Source organism: Hemiscyllium ocellatum, chromosome 2, assembly GCF_020745735.1.
Source record: "Hemiscyllium ocellatum isolate sHemOce1 chromosome 2, sHemOce1.pat.X.cur, whole genome shotgun sequence".
Classification (NCBI taxonomy): Eukaryota; Metazoa; Chordata; class Chondrichthyes; order Orectolobiformes; family Hemiscylliidae; genus Hemiscyllium; species Hemiscyllium ocellatum.
Window position 1 is genome coordinate 38,495,947 of NC_083402.1, and position 26,253 is coordinate 38,522,199.

General features: G+C 39.0%; 1 protein-coding gene across 2 annotated transcripts in view; it reads right to left on the reverse strand.

Annotated features, from left to right (window-relative positions):
* Nucleotides 1-26,253, reverse strand: part of polk (polymerase (DNA directed) kappa) — a 75,601-nt gene that overhangs the window by 48,839 nt on the left and 509 nt on the right. The window contains exons 1-3 of one of the 2 annotated variants that reach the window (XM_060835879.1): nt 23,670-23,847; nt 17,752-17,957; nt 10,147-10,266 (exon numbers count right to left, since the gene is read on the reverse strand). In XM_060835879.1, coding sequence (XP_060691862.1) covers nt 10,147-10,266; nt 17,752-17,898 — 267 coding nt within the window. In that variant the 5' untranslated portion in view covers nt 17,899-17,957; nt 23,670-23,847. Of the gene's footprint in view, nt 1-10,146; nt 10,267-17,751; nt 17,958-23,669; nt 23,848-26,253 lie in introns of those variants that run through there. The other variant, XM_060835878.1, reaches the window with a different exon arrangement.

Consider the following 26,253-nt stretch of genomic DNA (forward strand, 5'->3'; position numbering starts at 1 on the left):
TGGGAGGAAACTGGACACCCGGAAGAAAACCACGCAGACACAAGGAGAATGTGCAAACTCCACACAGTCACCGAGGCTGGAATTGAACCTGGGGCCCTGGTGCAGTGCTAACCACTGAACAAACCATGCCACCCCCATGATGGCGATAGCCTTCTTGAAGCAAGTGGGAACTGCGGCTTGAAGGAGGGAGAAGTTGAAGATGTTGGTCTGCATGGGATCTGAGTGCCTGGCCGGGGACACCATCTCGGTCCCTCACTTTCCTTGGGTTGACTTCCAGGAAGACCGATCTGATGTCTGCAATGGTGACCAAGGGAACAACTGTCCAGGGCTGTCAGGGCAGGCGTCACCGCACTGGCATTCTGTTCAAACTGGGCATAGAAAGCATTGACTGCATAAGAGAGGAATGTGTCTTTGAATGCTATCTTGCTCTGCTTCATTTTGTACCTCGTAATGTTGTTTAGGCCTTGCCATAGGCAGTGGGAGTCTGTTTCGTAGGTTTGGGCCTCTAACTTGGTCATCTAACTTAAAAGAAAGGATGAAGGTAAAAAGAATGATGCTGACATGCTTAGCAAGTCTTAATAAAAATGCAAAGATGGATCCTAAATTGATTAAGTTATAACAAAGAGTCTACAATGAAACTGAATCAGAACCAATGTGTTATTACTGAAAACACAAAGTAATAATGAGGAAAAAGAGACCACTATAAATACCAGCTGATGAGAAATAGGCCGTATTTCTCTCCTGATATCATAATTAAATTATACGAGTGTTTCAAGAGCTACCAATGTCAGATCACTTAAGTACAGCTATTTGGGAAATGAAAGATAAAGTACTAGAACACTTTTATTGGCCACAGTTACAAACAGATAGAGTCAAATTTTACCAGGCCTTCCATGTGATAGAGGTGAAACTAAAACCATCAATTAAACATTCACCTTGAATTCTAATTCCAGTTTTTGAAGAAAAGCAGTCCAGGACCTTAACAGATTGCTTAGGAACACCCGCTAAAACCAACAGTGGAATTAAATATCCTTAATAATTATGCATGTTTCAATATGATTTCCTGAATCAGTCTTAGGAAAATTATGCCATTAAACTGAAAATATTCTTCTGATTTTTTTCACAAGGTATAGATAACCCTCAGATATATAATCAAATCAAAGTCCAAATTTTATGTTGCAACTTTTCAAATAAATAATTTATAGTTTGGGAATAAAACAATTTACATCTTCCACAATTTTAAGGAGCAACTGAAGGATGGCAACTTTAAAGAGCATAATTGAAGTTTATTATTGACAATGCCCTAGTGGCCAAGACAAAGGAATTTGCTCATGACGGTTTGCCATTACAAGGATGCTGCCAGGGTTGGAGAGTTTGAGCTTTAGGAAGAGTCTGAATAGGCTGGGGCTGTTTCTCCTGGAACGGAGGCTCAAATGCTGGCAAATGGGACTAGATTAATTTACGATATCTGGTTGGCATGGACAAATTGGACTGAAGGGTCTGTGCTGCATATCTCTATGACTCTATTCACGATGTCCCCAGTATTCAATCGATTTGAAATAATGCATGGGCATGAGGGGGTCAGAATCCTTCAAACTGATGAAAGAAAACCTTGTAAAATCTTGCTGACCAACGTGTCAGATTTCAGAGAGAAATTAAACAAACTTTGAGAGCTGCCCAAAAAGCACTTGAAAATGCATAACAATCGATAAAAACTAGATTTGATAAGATGGCCAAAGCTTGAAATTAGTTGCTGGAGGTAAAATATTAGTACTGTTACTGGTCTCTCTGGAACCAACAAAAGCAAAGTTCATCGGACTTATCACACAATCATGAATTATTTAGTACTGTGGACAGGGGAGAAAAAGGTCAGCAAGTTAATATGTTAAGAGATTCTGTGACAGAAAGGGTAGTGAGAAGAGACAGACAGATGGATGGATAAATAACTGGGGGTCCCTTGTTTATGGGCATCCAGCTTACAAACACACATAGTTACAAAAACATTCCCAAACAGAGATGTAATTTCAAAGATCCAATATATGAACATTTCCCATAATTATTAAACCCTCCTTGACATTCTCTTACATTGTGTTCTGACTAGCATATGAACCAATTTGCTATCTTAAAAGAAGTACCTCTTCACCCGGAGACTGCCTGTATTTACTGTTTTTTGTCATCCCTCAGAATCAGGATCAATATCAGAATTTGGTGAGCAGTTTTTCAACACTACTCATACACTCATCAATGTGATAAAGGCTACATTGAGCAGCTGCTTGCTATTACTAATAATGGACTGTTTTCTTGGCAGCAATAAAAAGCACTGAAAATTACATTTTTGGTTACAACGGAATAAAAGGTTAACACACCATTGCCAGGTACAAATATATATTAAGTTCCAGCAACACTTCAGATCACTGTGCTGGTAATGCTAAACCAGATTTGCATTCATTCTGCAACTAAAAGTATACACACAACAGAATGTGGGCACAATATGTATCTTGCAAAGTGGGAGTATAATGTCTACATAATACCTCTGCTAATTCCTTGAAAACTGTGATTTAGAAAATGGGTGCTTTATGTAGTTGAATCTAGTTTATTAAATTAGTGCAATTAGCTTATTGAACTCTCCATCCAAATGCAAGATCACAGTTAATTTGCATATTACCAAACACTCATATTTACTACAATACTATCCAATGTATTTATTTACACTTTTCTTCCTGTAACAATTCCATTTATTTCTTTGTGATAGCAAAGCAACCAATCATGCTGCATTGCACATGACAGCTTCTTAAATGCCCTCCATTTTTCTCTTTTCACTGTACTAGACCTTAAGACATAGGAGTGGAAGTAAAGGCCATTTGGCCCATCGAGTCCACTCCACCGTTTAATCATGGCTGACAGGCATTTCAACACCACTTAACTGCACTCTCCCCGTATCCCTTAATTCCTCGAGAGAACAAGAATTTATCAATCTCTGCCTTGAAAACATTTAGCGTCCTGGCCTCCGCTGCGCTCCGTTGCAATGAATTCCACAGGCCCACCATTCTCTGGCTGAAAAAATGTCTCCTCATTTCCAATCTAAATTGACCCCCTATAATTCTAAGGCTGTGCCCACTGGCCCTAGCATCCCCAGCTGACGAAAACAAATTCCCAGCATCCACTTTTTCTAAGCCATGCATTATCTTGTAAGTTTCTGTTAGATCTCCCCTCAACCTTCTAAACTCTAATGAATACAAACCCAGGATCCTCAGCCATTCATCATAGACAGTGCCCTCCATCATGTCAATCACATTTCTCGTTGTTCCCCTTTCACTTCCCTACCATCTCTTTCATAGAGGTTCCACATCCTCACTTTTCATTCTATTATTTATGACTTCTGGTAATTATGCCCGAGCAGAGCAGGGGTGGCCAGGGTGCCTGAATCAGAGTGGGGACAGTTATTGAGCGGAGGACCCATGCTGGTGGTCAGCAGCTTGCATGCCCAGTCAGACCATTCTGCAGGCCCTCTACAGAAAGATTGCGATGTTTATATTTTTAATTTTATTTCCCTAACATATACTATGAATAACTGTAAGGTAACGTAACTATTTTTCTTTATTTTTCTATTTTGTATCGAAGATTTGTAGCTAGGTAAGATGGTGTACCTAAGATGGTGCCATGTGGGGTGACATTGTGAACTTTTCACTGTACTCCTGTAGGAGACAGTGAGATCTGCAGATGCTGGAGATCAGAGTTGTGAGTGTGTTGCTGGAAAAGCACAGCAGGTCATGCAGTATCCGAGGAGCAGGAAAATCAAAGTTTCGGACCGGAGCCTTTGTACTCCTGTACTTGAGAGCACATGACAATAAACCCAATTATATTCTATTCTGTCCTCAACATCAAACATCAAATGACTTAGATGTGATCACAGGAGGGAGAGTTAGTAAGTTTGCAGATGAATCAAAATTGGTAGTGTAGAGCACAGCGAAGAATGTTGCCTCAGAGTACAGCGGGATCTTGATTAGATGAGCCAATGGGCTGAGGAGTGGCAGATGGAGTTTAATTTAGATAAATGAGAAGTGCTGCATTTTGGAAAGGCAAATCAGAGCAGGACTTCATGGGGAGGTCCTGGGGAGTGTTGCTGAACAAATTCACCTTGGAGTGCAGATTCATAGTTCCTTGAAAGTGGAGTCACAGGAAGATAGGATAGATGAAGAAGGCGTTTGGTATGCTTTCCTTTATTGGACAGAGCATTGAGTATAAGAGTTGGGAAATCATGTTGTGGCTGTACATGTTTAGGCCACGTTTGGAATATTGTGTGCAATTCTGGTCTCCCGCTTTTCGGAAGGTTGTTGTGAAAATTGAAAAGATTTACAAGTATGTTGCCAGGGTTGGCAGATTTGAGCTACAGGGAGAGGCTGAATAGGCTGGGGCTGTTTTCCCTGGAGCATCAGAGGCTGATGGAGCGACCTTAGAGGTTTATAAAATCATGACAGGCATGGATAGGATAAATAGACAAAGTCGTTTCCCTACATTGGGAGAGTCTAGAACCAGAGGGCATAGCTTTAGGGTGAGAGGGGAAAAAGTTAAAACGGATCTAAGAGACAACATTTTCACACAGAGGGTGGTGCATGTATAGAATGAGCTGCCAGAGGAACTGGTGCGGGCTGGTACAATGACAACATTTAAAAGGAATCTAGATGGGTATACGAATAGCAAGAGTTTAGAGGCACATGAGTCAAGTGCTGGCAAATGTGACAAGATTAGGTAAGAATACTTGGTCGGCATGGACAAGTTACACTGAAGGGTCTGTTTCTGTGCTGTATATCTCTATGACTCTATGACATCTCATCACTGTCTCTTTCACAGTCAGTTGCCACCATTTCCTCAGGGAGACTTTGGATTTTTCCTCAACCCTAACACTTGCTTTCCATCATCCAACACCTTTACAAGAAAGTGCATGAGATACAATATCTGTGGAAAGAGTTCTGATGAAAGGTCATCAACCAGGGATGTTAACTCTGTTTCTTTCTCCATAGATGTCAGATCTGCGAGTATTTCGAGATTTTCTGCAGTCTATTTTAAACACTAATAAATTTGAAAAGTTGCACATATCAATCACACTACCCTGACCTTACACAACTAGTCCAGTTATGACTGTAATTAAGATAAAAGGACTAAGTGTTACCATGTGAATGTTTCCTAACAGCGTGCCCTTTGGATGCTCATGATCTTGTGATCATTGAAAAGTCTTCACAGTGAAACTCATGATTTGATTCATGACACAAGGAGATGACTCATCAAAATTCTAATTTTACTTAACAAAAGGAACACACTATGATAATTACCGAATGATCTTTTCTAGGAAACACGGCAAAGGATTACAAATTGTTTTAAAATTTTATGCAAGAAAAAATTAAATACGTTTCAGAGAAGTACTGCTCTAAATAAATCCAATACTGCATTAATTTTATACAAAATTTAAATTGAAATTGTTAACTAGCAGATTAGCACAAGAGGCTCAGTGAAGTCAGTTGGCTAGTTTGCAAAGCAGAATGACACCATGGTGACATCTTAACCTCATCCTTCACCCAAGATACGGTGACCCTCAGATTAAACTCACCACCAGTTGCTTCTATCTAATGAGAGAGCAACCCTGTGATCACCTGGGAATATGATGAATTAAGTGAAAGCTAGGACTGCAGATGCTGGAGATTAGTGCTGAAAAAGCACAACAGGTCAGGCAGCATCTGAGGAGCAGGAGAATCGATGTTTCAGGCAAAAGCCCTTCATCAGGAATGAATGTATTAACCCTACTGATGTTCCAAATTATACCATAGAATAGTACGGCCCATTTTATTCAGCACAGGTTTTAATCTATTTCCTGCAAGTGATGAAAAGTAGGAAACCAGGTAAGAGAAATAGAAAATAAAAAATGGAATAGATTGCAAGGACACCGAAATAATGAAATTTCCTTAATTTAGAAACATAGAATGCTGCAAATAAGAGAAAAATACTGCAGAATATTTCCAGCCCCTTTCAGCTCTGAAGAGTCATATCAGACTTGAAACGGTAATTTTTTATTCCTCTGTGCAGATGATGATAAAAATCACACAACACCAGGTTATAGTCCAACAGGTTTATTTGGAAGCACTAGCTTTTGGAGCACTGCTTCTTCATCACATGGTTGTGGAGTATAAGATCATAAGACACAGAATTTATAGCAAAACTTTACACTGTGATGTAACTGAAATTATATATTGAAAAAGACCTGGATTGTTTGTTAAATCTCTCATCTTTTAGAATGAACATGTTGGTTTCAGTTCTTTCATATGTAAATCGCAGGACTTTTATACAAGTTACATTCTCAAGTGAACTTTAACAGTTGTCATCATTTCGGCCCAAATAATGCATTCAAGGTGTGAGATTGTCTGTGCCGCAGTGCTCAGACTGATTCTAATTTCAGAAACTGATTCACAGAATCTTACATGGATTCATGCAGTTTTTGAGCAAAGTTAAATGAAATCCGAGAAACTGTAATGATCTTCTCAGGAGACAGACACGAGCTGCAACCAACAGGGTACCCTACGTTGTCCAGTATTTCCTAGGAGCCGAAAAACTATGCCATGTTCTTCGCAGCCTGCAACACATTATCAATGAGGATAAGCACCTCGCCAAGATCTTCCCCACACTTCCACTTCTCGCCTTTAAACAACCACCATGCTGCAGGTAAGGATGTCATAAGGCATGGTACATTGGCGAGATGAAGCAGAGGCTACGGCAACAGATGAATGGATACCGCACAACAATCAACAATCAAATGACAGGAGTGTGCCCTCCCAGCTGGAGAATGCTTCAGTGGTCGGGGACATTTGAACTCGGACCTTTGGGTGACCATCCTTCAAGGCGGACTTTGCCACAGGCAACATTGAAAAGTGGCCGAACAGATGCTGATAGCCAAGTTCGGTACCCATGGTAATCACCTAAACTTGGACCTGCAGGTGACCACATTGCACTATATGTACACACACACAGACTCTCCTACGCACACACACACTCCTGCAGACCCTTTCTTATACGGTCACACACATTTTCACACTTACATATGCACCCTCTCACAGCCTTATAGCCCTTTACACTCTCACTCGCACACTCCCTTTCAGATATTCATAATCTCACCACCTCCCCTGACTGACTGTCTCTCTCTCTCTCTCTCTCTCTCTTTCTCTCTCTCTCTCTCTCTCTCTCACACACACACACGTTTGTGGAGTGAATTTGTACTTGGAGAATTACATTTTACTTTGCTCAAAAACTGCATGAATCCATGTAAGATTCTGTCAATCCATTTTTTAGATTAGAATCAGTCTGAGCACTGCGGCACAGACAGTCTCACACAGGGCAGCTCACACCTTGAATGCATTATTTGGGCCGACATGACGACAACTGTTAAAGTTCACTTGAGAATGTAACTTTTATAAAAGTCCTGCGATTTACATATGAAAGAACTGAAACCAACATGTTCATTCTAAAAGATGAGAGATTTAACAAACAATCCAGGTCTTTTTCAATATATAATTTCAGTTACATCACAGTGTAAAGTTTTGCTATAAATTCTGTGTCTTATGATCTTATACTCCACAACCACCTGAAGAAGAAGCAGCACTCCGAAAGTTACTGCTTCCAAATGAACCTGTTGGACTATAACCTGGTGTTGTGTGATTTTTAACTTTGTACACCCCAGTCCAACACCAGCACCTCCAAATCAGACTTGCTGAAGTGGCTTCCTTCTATACTATACAATTCTATAAACCAAAATTACCAGTGTTGGTTACTTCAATTAACACAACACAAGCATAATTTATTCTGTTGGGGTTGAGCACAGAATTCTCTTTGTAAACTAATGGGTAGTGGCATATGAACAACTCATTCTAAAATATTGAAATGTCCCAAAATTCTTTTAAATGCAAAGCATAGGCATAAAGTAAGAGTAACTCATGACTGGAGCTACCATGTTCTATCAAGCATCATATAACAATTTCAGCAATTTTCCTGAAAATATTGTTCCTACAAGCTCAAATTGACATGGTGGAACATGTACCATCTACAAGATGCACTGTGACAATTTGCTAAGGCTTTTCAGACCAGACCTTCCAAATCCACAACCTCTATCATCTTGAAGGAGGTAGCACATACATGGGGTTGCCCTCCAAATAACACAACATCCTGACTTAGAATTACATCACCATTTCCTCCCTAAAACATTGGGGCCTGACCTCCAACATGTGAACTGCAGCAGTTCAAGAAGGTTACTCACCACCACTTTCCGAAGAGAAATTAGGGGTGTACAACAAGTATTGACCTACCCAGCAAGGCTCACATCTTCTGAATGAATAAAAATTCAGAGGATGTGGGCCTCTCTGGCAACAATACTTACATTTTGTCTCTCATGCACTATCCATCTGGATGGGACTACAAACATAATTCCATTTTCATCTATTTAATTCAGTGAATTCCAAGAATCTACTCCCTGCTCCTATTTCTTATCAACATGCTGCACATTGGAAATGGGCTGAAAATGTGTTGCTGGAAAAGCGCAGCAGGTCAGGCAGCATCCAAGGAACAGGAGTTTCAACGTTTCGGGCATAAGCCCTTCTTCACATTCCTGAAGGAGGGCTTATGCCCGAAACGTCGAATCTCCTGTTCCTTGGATGCTGCCTGACCTGCTGCGTTTTTCTAGCAACACATTTTCAGCTCTGATCTCCAGCATCTGCAGACCTCACTTTCTCTTCGCACAATGGAAATGCCCTTATAAATGGTAGTGATAGTTTTCACATGTACACTGATAACACTCAGCTCTTCATCAATGTCATGCCTCCCAATTCCATCAGTCCTGCTACATTATCAGATTGCACAGAATTCCTTAAAATAAGTGGCATCATAAGTGAAGGCACTATTTTTGGTCCTTGGTCTGAAGACCACTCTAAGGCCATTTAAACTAATGCTGTTTGGCAGAGGAGTTCCGTTAGTCTCACTTTCCTATCCTTTCCCTGCCAAGTTTCTCTCTTCAACGAAACTGCTTTCATCATAATCTCTTACCATGTAAAAATGCTTTTCCTCTGGTCATTTTGTCATTACATTACACTGATGTCCACATGTTCTTGACCCTTAGGCCTATGAGATCTAATGCTGTCTATCTACTCTGTCTTGACCACTCATTGTTGTAAACACCTTCCTCAAATCTCCTTCGATTTGATTTTCACAGGAAACCATTCCCAATCTTTCCAATATAACTAAGTAAGCCAAGTCCCTCAGCCTTGGAACTATTCTGATAAATCACTAACACATCCTCTCTAAAGTCTTACAACCTAAAATACAGTGCCTAGAATTAAACAAATAGTCCAGATGATACTAAACCATTCTTTTATAACAGCCCATTATAACTTCATTGGTTTTGTACTTTATGCATCTATTTATAAGACATGTGATTTTATTATGCCTCTTAACCACTTTCTAAACATGTCATGCATATACACCTGCCAAATTTTTCTATTCCTATATTCTCAATCAAGCTTTCTTGCAATTAAAATGAATTTTACAAGTGTGTTGTTTCATTCCTTCACATTTCAATTACTTATTGGAAACTTTAGAATGTTACAGTGAAGATGACCACTCAGATCATTATACCATTGCATGTTCTTTCAAAGACCTCTTCATTTTGGTCCCACATCCAAACTGTTTACTCATTACCTTTACTTGTAGAGGACAAATTTATTTGGTAAAGTAATCATCGTCCTGGAGGACCACAGGACTGCTCTCTCATTATAAATTCCTATCCCATCGCCTTTTAAAAACTCCAAAAGAATCTAACTCCAATACTTTCAGGTAATGCATTCCAGATATTCACAACCATTGTTTGAAAACAAAAATCCAATTTTCTCTGTAGTCTTTTTACCAATTATTTTAAATTGATTAGCTCTGATTACTGACAAACTTGCCATACTAAATTAGTTTTAAAAATTTTAAATTAAAAAAAACTTTTCCTCTGTTAAACATATCTTTCTTGTCTATTTCTCTTTCTTAACCAATGAGCAAATTAATAAATTCAATATTGGCAGATTCTGAATCTCTTTGGAAATCTGCATTTATTTTTCCTTGGCCTCTTACCTGCTGTTGCTTCTTCTTTAGATGTTGCTCTGTAATTTGTGCTTTCTGCTGTAACATTTTCTCAATTCGCTGGTTCACCTGTTGCTCTTTCTTGCATTCATTTTCATAAAACCTTGATCCCTATGATAAAAAATAATCACCACTCAGGATCAATTAGAAATCAAGGGCACTTTAAGTTATCTAAATGCAAACAATGCATTACCACTGGCTCCCTACTCCTTAAGACTTGTAATGTTCTCAATTCATAGCAATTAATGTCGTTATACAAGCTGAGATGGGACATCGATATCTGGCATGTAATGATTATCATGAGTGTTTTGCATATATGGGCCCGTGTACTGAAGTGGTCGTGCCCCTGCCTGACAATGAGAAGGCCTGAATTCAAGTCCCACATGCTCTAGAGGTGGTTGTTTAACAGGCATTTGAAAAAATATCTAAATTTGAAATGTTGGGCTCTTGTGACACAACTGTAATATTCCTTTCTTTGGGCCAGGAAGTCTGAGTTCAAACTTCATTTGCACCACAGGCAAGACTGGATGAATGTTTTGCGGTACACATTGTGTCCGTGGAAACGACCCCAGGCTCTAAATTGCTCACTACTTCAAAAACTACCGTGTTCTCACGCTAACACTTTTGTCCTGAGCCTGCTGCAATGTTCCAATGAAGCTCAATGCAAGCTTGAGGAACAACAACTAATTTTCCACTTAGGCATTTTTTACAGCCTCAAGGTATCTACATGGAATTCAGTAACATTATAAACTGACTATATTATGTTCTCAGTTATTTTACATTCTCTCTCATAAGAACATAAAAATTAGGAGCAGGCAATTCAGCCCCTCAAGCCTATTCCACTAATTGATCATGGCTGATCTCATCCTGCACTCAACTCCACATTTCTGCCTGCTCTCCATAACCCTTCAATCCATAAGTATTTAAAAATCTGTCTATCTCTTCCTTAAAAGGAGTCAATCTCCCTGCATCCACCAAACCTGGGGTAGTGAATTTCACAGATACATGATCCTTCGAGAGAAGTAATTCCTCCTCGACTCAGTTTTAAGTCTGCTACCTGTTATTCTAAGACTACGATATTTTGTTCTAGGTTGTCCCCTATGAGGAAAACTTTTTCCTATGTCCACCATGTCAATCCCTGTAACATCTTATATATCTCAATTAGATCTCTTCTCGTTCTTCTAAACTCCAGAGAGTGGAGGTCTAAACTACTCAATTTCTTTCATAAGACAAAACCCTTACCTCAAGAATCAATGTCCCTACTCTTCCTCAACATAATGTGGTGTTGGTGTGTTTATATCTTGTTGACTGTGCACTTAGTGGTAAGGACTAATTCTCTCATTTTAACACCTTCATTTACAGACCTTTCTTACATCACCCTCTTTTTTTCCCCTTTCTTCAGGATTACAATTGACAATCCTTTCGTCTTTTGCACTGGACCTTAATACCATCCGCCCTCTTGCTCCTCCTCTGCCTCCATCTAAAGCCTAAAAAAAATCAACACTTTTCAATTCTGAACAGTCACACCAGATTTGAAATATTAACAGTTTCCTGCAGCACAGATGCTGCCAGATGCTGATGCTCCAGCATTCTACGTTTGTTTCAGATTCCTACCTTCTGCACTATTTTGCCTTTATGAACTTGACACAGAGAAGCAGAGTGGGAGAATGCAGCGGAATACAGCACATGAATGTATGAGTCAAAAGCAGACGTTGCTACAAGGCCTCTCAAGCCTGCTCTGTCATTCAATGAGATCTTGGTTGATCTGATTATTCCACATTCCTGCCCTTTTGTGGAGGAGAGTTCCTAAGACTCAGGATGTTCTGAAAGAAAAATATTCTCCTGTTTCTGTCAAAATAGGTGACCCCTTAGTTTTAAGCAGCAACTCCTAATTCCAGGTTCTCTGACAGGGAAATATCCTTTCCACATCCACCCTGTCAAGGATCTTCAGGATCTTATATGTTTCAATCAAGTCGTCTCCAACTGCTCTAACTCCAGATGACACAAGCACAGCCTATCCAACCTTTCCTCATTTGATAACCTGCCAATTAAAGGTACAAGGCCAGTAACCGTCTCTGAACTGCTTCCAATGCATTTACATTACACAGTATTCATGTCATTAGTCCAGTAAATCAGATTCTCAGGCTAATGTTTTGGCAATAGAATCAAAAGCCACCATCAACGTTAATGAAAGTTGAAATCAATTTTAAAAACTGGAATCAAAAGTTAAGATCTCAGTTATCTGTAAGAATATTAGGGTGGTTATGGTTGGAGATTTTAACTTTCCAAACATAGACTGGGACTGCCACAGTGTTAAGGGTTTAGATGGAGAGGAATTTGTTAGGTGTGTCCAAGAAAATTTTCTAATTCAGTATGTGGATGTACCTACTAGAGAAGCTGCAAAACTTGACCTACTCTTGAGAAATAAAGTAGGGCAGGTAACTGAGGTGTCAGTGGGGGAGCACTTTGGGGCCAGCGACCATAATTCTATTAGATTTAAAATAGTCTTGAAAAAGGGTAGACCAGAACTAAAAGTTGAAGTTCTAAATTGGAGGAAGGCAAGAACTTTCAAACACTGATTGGGGGCAGATGTTCGCAGGTAAAGGGATGGCTGGAAAATGGGAAGCCTCCAGAAATGAGATAACGATAGTCCAGAGACAGTACATTCCTGTTAAGGTGAAAGGAAAGGCTGGATGACTAAAGAAATTGTGGGTTTGCTTAAGAAAAACAAGGAAGCATATGTCAGGTGTAGACAGGATAGATCGAGTCAATCCTTAGAAAAGTATAAAGGTAGTAGGAGTATACTGAAGAGAGAAATCAGGAGGGCAAAAAGGGGACATAAGATAGCTTTGGCAAATAGAATTAAGGAGAATCCAAAGGGTTTTTGCAAATACATTAAGGACAAAAGGGTAACTATGGAGAGAATAGGGCCCACAAAGATCAGCAAGGCAGCCAATGTGTGAAGCCGCAGAAGATGGGGGTAGATAGTAGTGCTTACTGTGGCAAAGGACATGGAAAATATAGAATGTAGGGAAATAGATGGGGACATCTTGAAAACTTTCCATATTACAGAGGAGGAAGTGCTGGATGTCTTGAAACACATAAAAGTGAATAAATCCCCACGACCTTATCAGGTGTACCTGGAACTCTGTGGGATGCTAGGGAAGTGATTGCTGGGCCTCTTGCCAAGATATTTGTATCATCCATAGTCACAGGTGAGGTGCCGAAAGACTGGAGGTTGGCTAACATAGTGCCACTATTTAAGAAAGATGGTAAGGACAAGCCAGGGAACTATAGCCCGGTGAGCCTAACGTCAGTGGTGGACAAGTTGTTGGAGGGAATCCTGAGGGACAGGATGTACATGTATTTGGAAAGGCAAAGACTGATTAGGGATGGTCAACATGGCTATGAGAAACCAAGTCACACAAACTCGATTGAGTCTTTTGAAGTAGTAACAAAGGATTGATGAGGGCAGAGCAGTGGACATGATCTATATGGATTCAGAAAGGCATTTGACAAGGTTCCCCATGGTTACCAAGGTTAGATCGCATGGAATACAGGGAGAACTAGACATTTGGACACAGAACTGGCTCAAAGGTAGAAGACAGAGGGTAGTAGTGGAGGGTTGTTTTTCAGACTGAAGCCCCGTGACCAGTGGAGTACCACAAGAATCAGTGCTGGGTCCACTACTTTTCATCATTTTTATAAAGGATTTGGATGTAAGCATAAGAGGTGTAGTTAGTAAGTTTACAGATGACACCAAAATTGGAAGTGCAGTGGACAGCAAAGGACATTACCTCAGATTACAACGGGATCTTGATCAGATGGGCCAATGGGCTGAGGAGTGGCAGATGGAATTTAATTTAGATAAATGCAAGGTGCTGCATTTTGGGAAAGCAAATCTTAGCAGGACTTATATACTTAACGTAAGGTCCTAGGGAGTGTTGCTGAACTAAGAGACCTTGGAGTTCAGGTTCATAGCTCCTTGAAGGTTAAGTTGCAGGTAGATAGGATAATGAAGAAGGCGTGTGGTATGCTTTCCTTAATTGGTCAGAGTATTGAGTACAGCAGTTGGGAGGTCATGTTGCGGCTGAGTACAGGACATTGGTTAGGCCACTGTTGGGACATTGCATGTAATTCTGGCCTCCTTCCTATCAGAAGGATGTTGTGAAAACTGATAGGGTTCAGAAAAGATTTACAAGGATTTTATCAGGGTTGGAGGATATAAGCTGTAGGGAGAGGCTGAACAGGCTGGGACTGTTTTCCCTGGAGCGTTGGAGGCTGAGGAATGACCTTATAGAGGTTATAGAGGTTTATAAAATCATGAAGGGTATGGATAGGATAAATAGACAAAATCTTTCCCTTGGGTGGGGAGATCCAGAACTAGAGGGCATAGGGTTAGGGTGAGAGGGGAAAGATATAAAAGACCTAAGGGGTAACTTTTTCCACACAGAGGGTGGTACATGAATGGAATGAGTTGCCGGAGGAAGTGGTGGAGGCTAGTACAATTGTAACATTTAAAAGGCATCTGGACGGGTAAATGAATAGGAAGGATATGGGCCAGGTACTGACAGGTGGGACTAGACTGGGTTGGGATATCTGGTTGGCATGGAAGAGTTGGACCGAAGGGTCTGCTCCATGCTGTACATCTCTATGACTCTAATGATGACTGTGTAACCATCAATGATTGTCATTAAAACCTATCTGTTTCACTAATGTAAGGAAGGAAATCTGCTATCCTCACCTAGTCTGAATTACATGTTAATCCAATGTGTTTGACTCTTAACTGCTCTCTGGACAACAAATGTGTGGGTTTAGCTGGTGATGCCCACACCCAATACATCAATAAAAAAAAGAGAAACTAGTACTTTGCACAGCATTGCAAATGTGGTCTCATCAATGTCCTGAATGGCTGATGCAAAACCTCCCTAGTTTTGTGTACAATTCCACTTTCAATAACATTCTGCTGATAACATTCAATTAGCTTTCCAAATTAGTTGCTGTATCAACATCCTAACTTTTGTAATTCATGCACTGGGGCATCACGAATCCCTTGTATCATGGAGCGCTGTAAACTCTCACCATCTACCTACTTGCTTATTTATTATCCTTCCTGCCAAAATGGAGAATTACAAATTTCCTACATGATACTCAACTTGCCAGATCTTTGTTCCCTCACTTCATAGCCTCTTTCCGTCTTCTTTTTGCCTCAATCTTTTAGCAATAACTTCAAGTTTTGCTATTGTTTTGAATTACATGGCTTTTATCTTTGAATTTTGGAAATATGTCTGTTAATAGGTGCAATCATTTCAAGCAGATGAACATTTATAACACTATTTCGAGTTAATATGATAGTCGCAGTTTGATGATTGATTGAAAATGTTAGATCTGTTTTCCTGGAAAAGGAGAAGGCTGAGAAGATACATGATTGAAGTTTTCAAAATAATTAGGGGTTTGGACAGAATAAGCATGGAGAAAATTCAAAGAGATTAAGTGATTTGGGAAAGACGTAAATGTAACGTGTAAAGAAACATTTTCATTTTGGAATTGATACACTGGGGTCCACTGCCTAGAAATGGTGGAAGTGGGTTCAAATACAGTATTCAAGTGGACACTAGATGATAATGTAAATAGAAACAATGTACAGTACTTTGGGGAAAGATTGGAAGGCTGACATTAAGTTGAGGTCCTCTTTCTCTGAATCGTCTTGTAGCTGTAAAAATATATTCTGTATTCTGTTCTATTACCCTGATGTACTTTTATATGGTATAATGTCTGGTTATCGTGCAACACAATACTTTTCCCTTTGTTTCGGTACGTAACAATAATAAACTCAAGTCATTCAGAGAGCTGGTACAAACATGATGGGATGAATGGCCTTCCTGAAGGCCTGCATTGTAACAATTGCGCAATGGATTGACATGTTCTTTTGTATCACTGGATATGAATTGCTTGGGTGCACTGAGGGCTGTAAAATAAACTTGTTACTCTGAATTGGACTGAAATATTGAAGATAAACCTGCAAAATGTAAGAAATGTTCAAAGGAGTATTTGGTGTAGTATCAAATTAATGTGACTCCAAAAAGACAAAAGCTTGTGCATTTGAGAATCTACAAAAACAAATGGGTTAAACACATCAAGCAAACCCAAAATATTTACACAAATGCAAGAAAACTGATAATTCAGCAGCATACAACAACTGTTCTTCCCAAAACCGCAAGAAACTATCTATTTATTGACCCCATCTATACTTCCTGTTGCCTCAGGAAAGCAACCAGCATAATCAAAGACCCATCTGGAGGTGCTGGCGTTGGACTGGGATGTACAAAGTTAAAAAATCACATAACACCAGGTTACAGTCCAACAGATTTATTTGGAAGCACTAGTTTTTGAAGCGCTGCTCCTTCATCAGGTGGACAACTACTTGATAAAGGAGCAGCGCTCTGAAAGCTAGTGCTTCCAAATAAACGTGTTGGACTGTAACCTGGTGTTGTGTGATTTTTAACTTTGTACATCCCAGTTCAACACCGGCACCTCCAAATCATCTCACCCTGTTTATATTCTCATCCACCCTCTTTCAGCGGGCAGAAGATATACAAGTTTGTATACATGTATGAATACCTTCCCAGCTGTTATTAGACTTCTGAATGGACTTCTCAAATTTTAAATTTAATGTTGATTTCATTCTCTGTGCACTTTTTCTGCAGCTGTAACATTGTAATCTTCACTCTGTTCTATTGCCCTTATTCATTTGATACGGTATGATTTGCCTGTATTGCATGCAAAAAAAAACTTTTCACTGCACCTTGGTACATGCGACAATAATAAGTCAAATCGAACAAAGGCAAAAGGAGCGGCCAAGAATATAACTGGAGTTCAAACAAGAATGGATAATAAAAAGCCCTTGCAAACAATATCAAGTAATTTTTGTTTAATAAACATATTAAGAGGAAAGTAGTAAACAGGATTATCATCTCAATAAGATCATTCAATATTTTGATTAATGGGAGGCCAGTGGGGATTGGTAATTGATATTTGACATGGGATAAGATGGAGATGGAAGGGATTTTGATAAGTTAGAGCATGCGAAGTGCTTGAGAGATCCGCATGGAGGATTTTAGAAAACTAAAAAACTGGAGCTGTGAGAGGATTTTAGTGGGAATCAGAATTGCTGCATAACCACGGAGAGAACATTAATTAGGATATATTAGAGATTTAGACTTTGGTGATGGAAATAGGTAGTTTTGGGATCAATATGTGTAAGAGAAAGAGAAGATAATATGGCGGCTTCAGTTTAAGAATATTTTCATTTTACAGAAGTTTTATAATTGTGTGCTGCAGAAACATTTTTGATGAGCGCTTCGAATTGACCCCCGTTTGTATCAGCTGCAAAGCTGGAAACCCATTCCTTATCTGTCATTATCTTTCTAATTAAACCTATTCCTTTTTTTAAATTAATATTCATCATTACAGTTGGAATTTAAAAAAAAGCTATTTATCAGATGTATTGTTTGTGCAATCCAAAAGAGAAAAGCACTAAAATGTCACTGTTGCGTTGCTTTGCTTTGAAAAAAGTGAATGTTGGGGATAACTAACCTTAGATGCTTCCAAAATTATTTTGTTAATCTTTTCTTTATCCAACCCTTCCATTCCAGCTTTGTTGTCATTGAGGGCCATTCTGGAAAGAATGCCACCATCACTGAGATCAGAGCTTTCTGTGGTATCTTTTGCAGTATGTTCCATGCTGACGTCTTTTTCCAAATTTTTAACACCTTTATCCTTTCTTATTGTTTAGGTCAGTCCTAAATAAATGAAAACAGAACAATGGTTTGATCAATTAGGACAAAATCTCACAATAGATTTCAGGAATCTAAGTAAATAATTGATTTTAAATACAGCTCTAACAAATGTATTTCTTAATGGAAAGCACTTACAACATAAATACCCACGTATTGTATTTTGATAATTATTTTTCTTTGACAGAATTGACTGACTGTATTATTTTTAAATTAACAGCAATGTTTAAAAAAACACAGCTCACAGATTAAACATGAACTGCATATTTCTCTGGTCTATCCCATAAATCTCCCTTCCTCTTGCATGCAAAGCCTTCAAATTGTTTTACATTTCCAAACATAAAGCATTGTTCCCTGAATAGTGTTTGGGGGAAAAAAAACTGAAGAGCAGCCATTACTTATCCTTCAACTGCACGAATTTTAAGGCTGGGATCATTCTCCTCGTTTTTTTTCCTCAGATGACCAATTGACTTTACTGAACTATAGTTATTATTATCGTCTGAGTTTCTGGGAAGATGTGAGGAACAGACGTTTACCGGTCCAACTCACATTTAATCTCTCCCCACTGCAATTTATTTTTATTTCAAAAATCCCCAGTGCATTTAGTTAAAGCAATAAGCTTAGACTATAAAACAGTCAATTGATGATTTGTTAGGCTATTGCATTCCCGATGGACTACAGCCTGCCAATTACCATTTAACTGATGCAACAATGGGAACTAGAGAAGCAGCAATATTTAAGAGGAGTATTACTAATAAGACTCAATGCTGCACCACATCACCGATTCAGTAAATAAACAGGTGGAGGTAGGACTTCATTATATTACAGCTAGGAAGGCTCTTGCAGTACAGTGATAGTATCCCTACATCCAAGCAATCTGGGTTCAAGTCCCACCTGCTCCAGAGGTATGTCATAACATCTCTAAACAGATTGATTAGAAAATTTGCATAATATAGCTCGGAGATAACATTCTCAAACATCGTTCAATATCCCCTCTGGACTATGTCATAATTGTAATAGTTGCTGAGAGAAGTGGTCCATTACGCAACCAGAACTACATTGGCACAATCAAATACTCTGCCAAACTCCTGATGTCAAACACATCACACAAGAAGTATGCTAAACAAAGCATCTGTTAAGATGATGATCATGGCAGAAATGGTTTTCATCAGGTTGTCAATTCTCGTTACTTCATAACATACTGGAAATTGGTTATGATAATGAACACCCATATACTAGACAAAAACTATCACTGCTGACAGGAATGCTGAAGAAGGGCCTGAAATACAAATATTTCAATGTACAAACTGTCTCTTGGCACTGGTTTCTCTAATTCAGGCCAAACAGGTTCCAGGGCAGGAAGCAGCAATTTGGCAACTTATTATGACTGTCAAAAACTTCTCAGCCTCCACAAGAAAGAATGTATAATGCAGAGAATCCTGATCATAAATATGCTTTTGAACAAAGTTTGGCACAATGGACAACATTACCTCATCTCTCTGCTCAACCTCCCTAATGATCTAACTTGATGAATTTCAATTTTTTCAGATGCACCATTTGTGTCAGGATACAGAGAAATTTCCAAATAAGTTTGTCCAATGTCACCACCTCCTCTGTTTAGTCTGCAGTCTGTTTCATAGAATCATAGAATCCCTACAGTTGGAAGTAGGCCATGCGGCCCATAGGGTTCACACCAACGCTCCAAAGATCATCCCACCCAGAGCAACCCCTCTCCCCTATCCCTGCAATCCTGCATTTCCCAGAGCTAACCCAGCTAGCATGTACATCCCTGGACACCATGGCCAATTTAGCATTGGCAATCCACCTAACCTGCAGATCTCTGGAGTGTGGAAACCGGAGCACCTGGAGAAATTCCAGGCAGACACAGGAAGGAAGCACAAATTCCATACAGTCATCCGAGGGTGAAATCAAACTTTAGTCTCTGGTGCTGTGAGGCAGCAGTGCTAACCACTGAGCCACCGTGCCACCCTGTGTAACTAATTCACATTAATCACATTTCAATATCAGAATGGAATTGCTCAGTATGTTAATATTATTATTTCCTGATCTAACAGCAATTTGGTATACTACACTATGACATAATGTTGATGATGAATGCAACCCCTTCTTCTCAAAGGCAATTATGGATGGGCAGTAAATGCTGGCCTCGCCAGTGGTGTCCACATCCTGTAAACAAAAAAAAACAAATTGGCCACCTCATAAGTAGGCAGAGAAACTCCAGAGGTATTTTGATTCCTATAGTTAATTCTGCTGAACCCCCGAGAAAATTAGAGCTATTTCTATCCTCTAAATAGAGACCAACACCAGGAACAAAATAATTTCTTCTATCCAGCAAAAGCAGGACAAATTGAATCTGACCAACTACTTAAGTCAGTTTTTTCTCAATCCATAGGCAATGCGAGAGAAAGTTTCACAATTGTGCTATTAAACAGTGTTTAATCAACAATAACCTGCTTTCTGGTGCTCAGTTTGGAGCCAAACATAGACATGAGAGTTGAATTAGGGGAGTGAAGCGATGTTTATTGCCCTTGACATCAGGAAAGTATCAAGGAATCTTCATATAATTGAAATTAATGGAATTGGAAGAAACATCTCCACTGACTGGAGTTCTCACACAGTGGAAGATGATTGTTGTTCTTGGAGGTCAATCATGTCAGCCTCAGGACATCAATGTACGAATTCTTCAGGAAAGCAGCTTAAACCTAAACACTTTCATCTGCTCCATCACTAAGTGAATGAAGAGGGTGTTCACTTATGTTTGCGAAGTATTCAAAACCATTCACAAAACCTCAGATGGTAAAGCAATCCATACTCATATGCAATGAGGCATGCATAACATTCATGTTTTGGCTGCCAAGTAATAAGTTGCAATCTACACCACAATCGATAAACAATTGTCACCTCTAACCAGATAGCACCAGAGTCTATTCCCTTCAAACTCAATATATTTTTTGTCACTGAATTTCCCACATCATCCTGTAAATTATCGTTCATCAAAACTTTAAATGAACCTTATAAAATGCTGTGGCTCAAGGCAGGTCAGAGGCTGGATATTTTGTGAGAAGTAACTCACCACCTACTTCACCAAAGTCCCTCCATGATGTACAAAATGAATGAGGAATGTGGTCGAATACTCATTTATTGAATAAATGTAGCTCCAATGACATTCAAGAAATTCATCCCCAGTCAAGCCAAAGCATTGGCTTGATTGGTACCTACCCATCAATTTAAGCATTCAAACTCATCATTGCCAATACAATGTGGCTGCATGTGTAACATCCACTACATGTATTTCAGTAATCCAGTAAAGCTTCTTTGGCAAAACCTTCCAAAACCAGCAAGCCTAGAAGTAGGGTACACTACCACTTGCAAATTTTCCTCTTAACCACACACTATCTTTACATGAAAATAAAGCATCAATCCCCAATCATTACTGGGACAAAATACTGGAATTTCTTACAATCAATATTACCATTATACACATACCATATGCACAACACTGTTCAAGAACAGTTCACCACCAACTTCTTTGGCTAATTCTGAATAGGTAGTAAATGTCACCAAAGGTCATAAACAGATTAAAAAAAGAGATGAACTGCTGTACGAAAGCAAGATCATTGGAAAGCAAAGATTTTGAACAAAACATTTCAGAGGAATATGACTTTGAAACAATAAATGTGTATTGTTGCCAGGACATTAGCCTGGCAGCACAAAATTTGAATCATATATGTAAAAGACATGGAGATTGTATTTTCAAAGATAATGGAATCTTTATGACCATGCACTAATCTTAAAAAGGAGAGAAAAACAGAGTAAGAGCAGCCAAAACATGAAATGATGTAACAGAGAGAATAGCTAGAAGCAGAAAGGGAAATGTGGTAAGAACAGGAACAGGAATTGAAGATGGGGGTAATCACATAGTCTCTTTCTTTTTGCACATTTAAGTTTTGTGCCAGTATGGCTTTTGTTTTGTTTAAAATTCTATACTACTGTATAATGCCATGCAGCTCAGCGAACAGTACTTGTAGATTTCTGTAACCATCTATTTCAAAGGATGTCCTTCCATAACAAGTCTTACTTTGAAACAAGCAATATTTTAACAGTTCAGGAAGGGAAATTATCACACAATCTCTCTATTCTTTAATGATGAGCTGCTGCGGTATGTAAAACCTTACTGTTTATTAAGTAGGACAGAAAAACCTGGCAAGCAGCCAATACTAAGATTGCACAGGAACACAATGTCAGCTTCACATTTTTTCTCTCCAGAATATCTTCCCAATGGCCCCTGTCCAATTTGAATTTAGGTCAATTTTGCTCCTCCCTTGCAATTTAAATGCAAAAAGTAAAGTTGTCTTTAATCCTACTCTACCGTAGGGTTGATTTTTTATTAGGGAGAGATGACTGGAGGATGTTTACCCTAAAGGTAAGTACGTCTCAAGCAAGGGTTGACAAGGAGAGTCTTTCATGGTAATCTCAGCCAATGTGAGAATTGAACCCACACTGTTGGCACCAACAGTGCCTATCACAAACCAGTTGTCCGGCCAACTAAGCTAACCAACATCTCTCCCAGCAATTGTTTCAACAGTAAAATCCAAATGTTATTAACAAGGATCAAATCTATGACCTCCTTTTACTGCTTGGATCCAAATCACGCCGTATGACTCATTTGCCCACTCAGTTATCAGAGAAGTGGAGTGGGGATGGGAAGCTGGCAGTGGCCAGTTGTACATATCATGGATGCAAAACCATTGTTCTTAAACTAATTATACAATTCAACCATTATAATTTAAAATCTCACAATAAGGTGGGTACTGTGGAAAGTGTATCTCTTAATATGGTATACGACCATTGTGTGAAGAGAAGTTTTATCTCATGTAAAACCAGCGTTTTTTAAGTTTTATATCGTCATATGCCATAAATATAAACATCACTGCCTTGAGACCATACAAAGTTTATATCTATTTTCATTTAATTTACACCCATCCTATTATTGATACATCCATATCTTGGACATTACAATGTCAAATTTAGTCATGAATAAGAAAACAATTTTCAATGCAGCCCTGTGCAAATATCCAGATTCAGAATTCAAACACAACAAAGCAGAAAATAAGTGACAAGTGCAACATCACAGAGTTACCTGGCATTGATAGTGAGATCACTACAAAATAGATATCATAATTTGGACATCTTAATTAGATGTCCTGATTTAAAACTAAAAACTCAAATTATTCACTCTATCCATGCATCTTGTAATGTTATATACTTAGTAAATGCTACACTTAAATGGCCATGTGAGATATGATTCGTGTTTGTGCACAGTGGTTAGCACTGCTGCCTCACAGCACCAGAGACCTAGGTTCAATTCCTGCCTCGGGCTACTGTCTGTGTGGAGTTTGCACCTTCTCCCCATGTCTGCATGGGTTTCCTCCAGGTGCTCTGGTTTCCTTCCACATCACAAAGATGTGCTGGTTAGGTGAATTGACCATGCTAAATATAGTCAATTAAGTAAAGGGGTAAATGTAGGGGAATGGGTCTGGGTGGGTTGTTCTGCGGAGGGTCGGTGTGGACTTGTTGAGCTGAAGGGCCTGTAATCTTAAAAAAAACCACACCTGAATATGAAATATGTTAGGCACATCAATATTTCAGGGCAAAATTATCAATTAACAATACAGTGATCCACTATCACATGCTTACTTTCTTGACTGGTAAATGGCTGTCCTTTGTCAGAGCAGAGGAAGGACTGCAAGATAACTCTCAATACTTCTTGAAAGAAAGAGGAAGGATTTAATTTTTAGAAATTTAAAACTAATTCCTCCAAACCACATTTGCAAGCAACATGTCTACCACTGAACAAGAAATAGCCAGAGTCACAGGCCAAATATGTCAACACATCTTTCCCCCCAAAGCTTAATATAGGAGAGGCTAGCTCAATAAGTAGGAATTCACATCACTATGTCATCTAATAATTGTAATCAGATTTCCTGCAGAGAATGAGTTTGAACCATCTCAGAAATATACTCAATCATAGCAATGGAAAAGAACTGCAATGAGTCCATTACATTTTCAAACAACGTTAGTTAATTGCAGTGACTTGTTACAGGTATGGTCATCTCTTTATCCTGATCAGGTATCATAAGCAGAATTCTGTGATTAAATCACCTGCAAAATTAGATTCAAATTAAGAATTTTTGAGCTGTTGACCACAGCTCCCTCATTTATGAGAACACAGAGTGAAATGCATGAGTAAAATCAAAGAACAATTATAATCTGAATTTATAATGAAGAAAGCATGGGATTCAGGTTGGATGTTTTTCCAGTGAGTGTGTGAAGCTAATTAATGATAAAATTCCTCATTCTGTGACTCGTGCAATGTCAAAGCTAGGTATAGTAACCCTCTATCCTCCACCCACTGTGCAGATGGCATCCATCCAGTTCTGATTGGTGTACGTGTCAGAATCCCTAAATGTTTACAGATAATCTCCATAGGATGGTGTAATAGTGAGTGTCTTGCTCTGGTAATATGCCTTACACATTTCTTATCCGTTGTGGTCTTGCACAAATAGAATCACATGGCCATTTAAGTGCAGCATTTACTAAGTATGCAAAATTATGAGAGGCATGGATAATTGGAGTATTTTACCCAGTAGTTTTAAAGTGAGAAGGGAATGTTTAAAGGACATATGTGGGGGAATTTTCTTTTGTACGCAGAGGCTAACAGATGCCTAGAACATGCTACTGGGGAGGTGTGTAGAAGCAAATACGATCGCAACATATATGAGGCATCTAGACAGACACATGAACAGGCAGGGAATAGAGTGATACAGATCAAATGTAGGCAGATAAGATTGTTTTGAATGGCATCGTGGTTGGCACAGACATAGTGGGCCACGGAGAAAGTGGGGACTGCAGATGCTGGAGATCAGGGTCAAAAAGTGTGGTGCTGGAAAAGCACAGTCAGTCAGGCAGCAGCCAAGGAGCAGGAGAGTCGACTTTTCGAGCATGAGCTCTTCGTCTGGAATAGCTCGTGAGTTATAGTGTTCTACGTTCAAACTTTAAGACAATATACCACATTTAAATGAAATTAATTTTTTTTATCTGGGGTCTGATTAGAGAATGGGCTCTGTGCTAATCTGACCTTGTTTTTCTGATTTAAATCTTGCTGTGCAATATCTTGAGATTTTTGTACTGCTAAGGTTATTTGTTAAATTGTGACACGCCCGTTCTCCTAGTTCTTTAGCTGTCAGCAACATTTTACTAAACTGTCCAAACAGGCTCAGTAAAGGGAGATTAGAATACATCAATCTAGATTTTTCTGGAGGGGATATCTCACAGCATCTATCAGTATCTATTCCTTCTCTTTATGCTCGAAAATATTTTGTCCATGAGTTGCTGGATGGGCAAAAGGGCATCTGGGAGCCTACTGAATGATGGACTATTATATCTAACTTCTTTATTTGAATGACTGGGAAATAGGGAGAAATAAATAGTGAAATTGTTAAATGCAGCACAAAAAGAGAAATACAGAAAAAAAAACAGATAGAGAAAAATAGACAAAGTAATAATAAAGAATTTAAAATCTCTCAATTATTTGCAGGATGAGACAGCTCTCTTTCTGAGCCAGGGAGATAGAGAAGAATTTCAGGGACATAATTTAACCACCAAGAATGTTCTTACAACATTGAATTCCAACCCTAACTTTCTGCAATAAGCTTAACTTACAAATGATATGCAGATGTGTCAAATTCACGAAACTTGGGGAGGTTGGGTGTGAACCAGTATTTTCATGAGCTTAATGGCAGAGCAACAGAACATGTCTGGGAACTCACATATATTTCTAATTCACAGGACATCCTCTCATTACGCGACTAAATAACTTGCACATTAATAACAACAAGTGCATTAACTCACTCCCTTAATTCTGGCAGCAATACTTGGTCCATTTAATATTCCAAAGATCTGAAAAGTTTAAAATGTAATTCATTGATGATAAATTATGGTTAGGGTTTAGAGCAATGCAAACAAACACATAGAAGGCTGGAGAAATTAAGCAGGCCTGCCAGCCGAGAAACAGGTAATTCTTTGTTTTAAAGAAGAGTGATATCGGACTTGTAACATTAACTCATTTTTTTGGCTCCACAGATGCTGTCAGACCTGCTGAGTTCTTTCAGTATTCTCTGGGTTTGTTTCAGATTTCCAGCACTTGCAGTATTTTTTGCTTTTACATAAACACAAAGGTTTCTTCAGCAAGGGTGGACTCGTGTGCAGTGTTGCATTTATA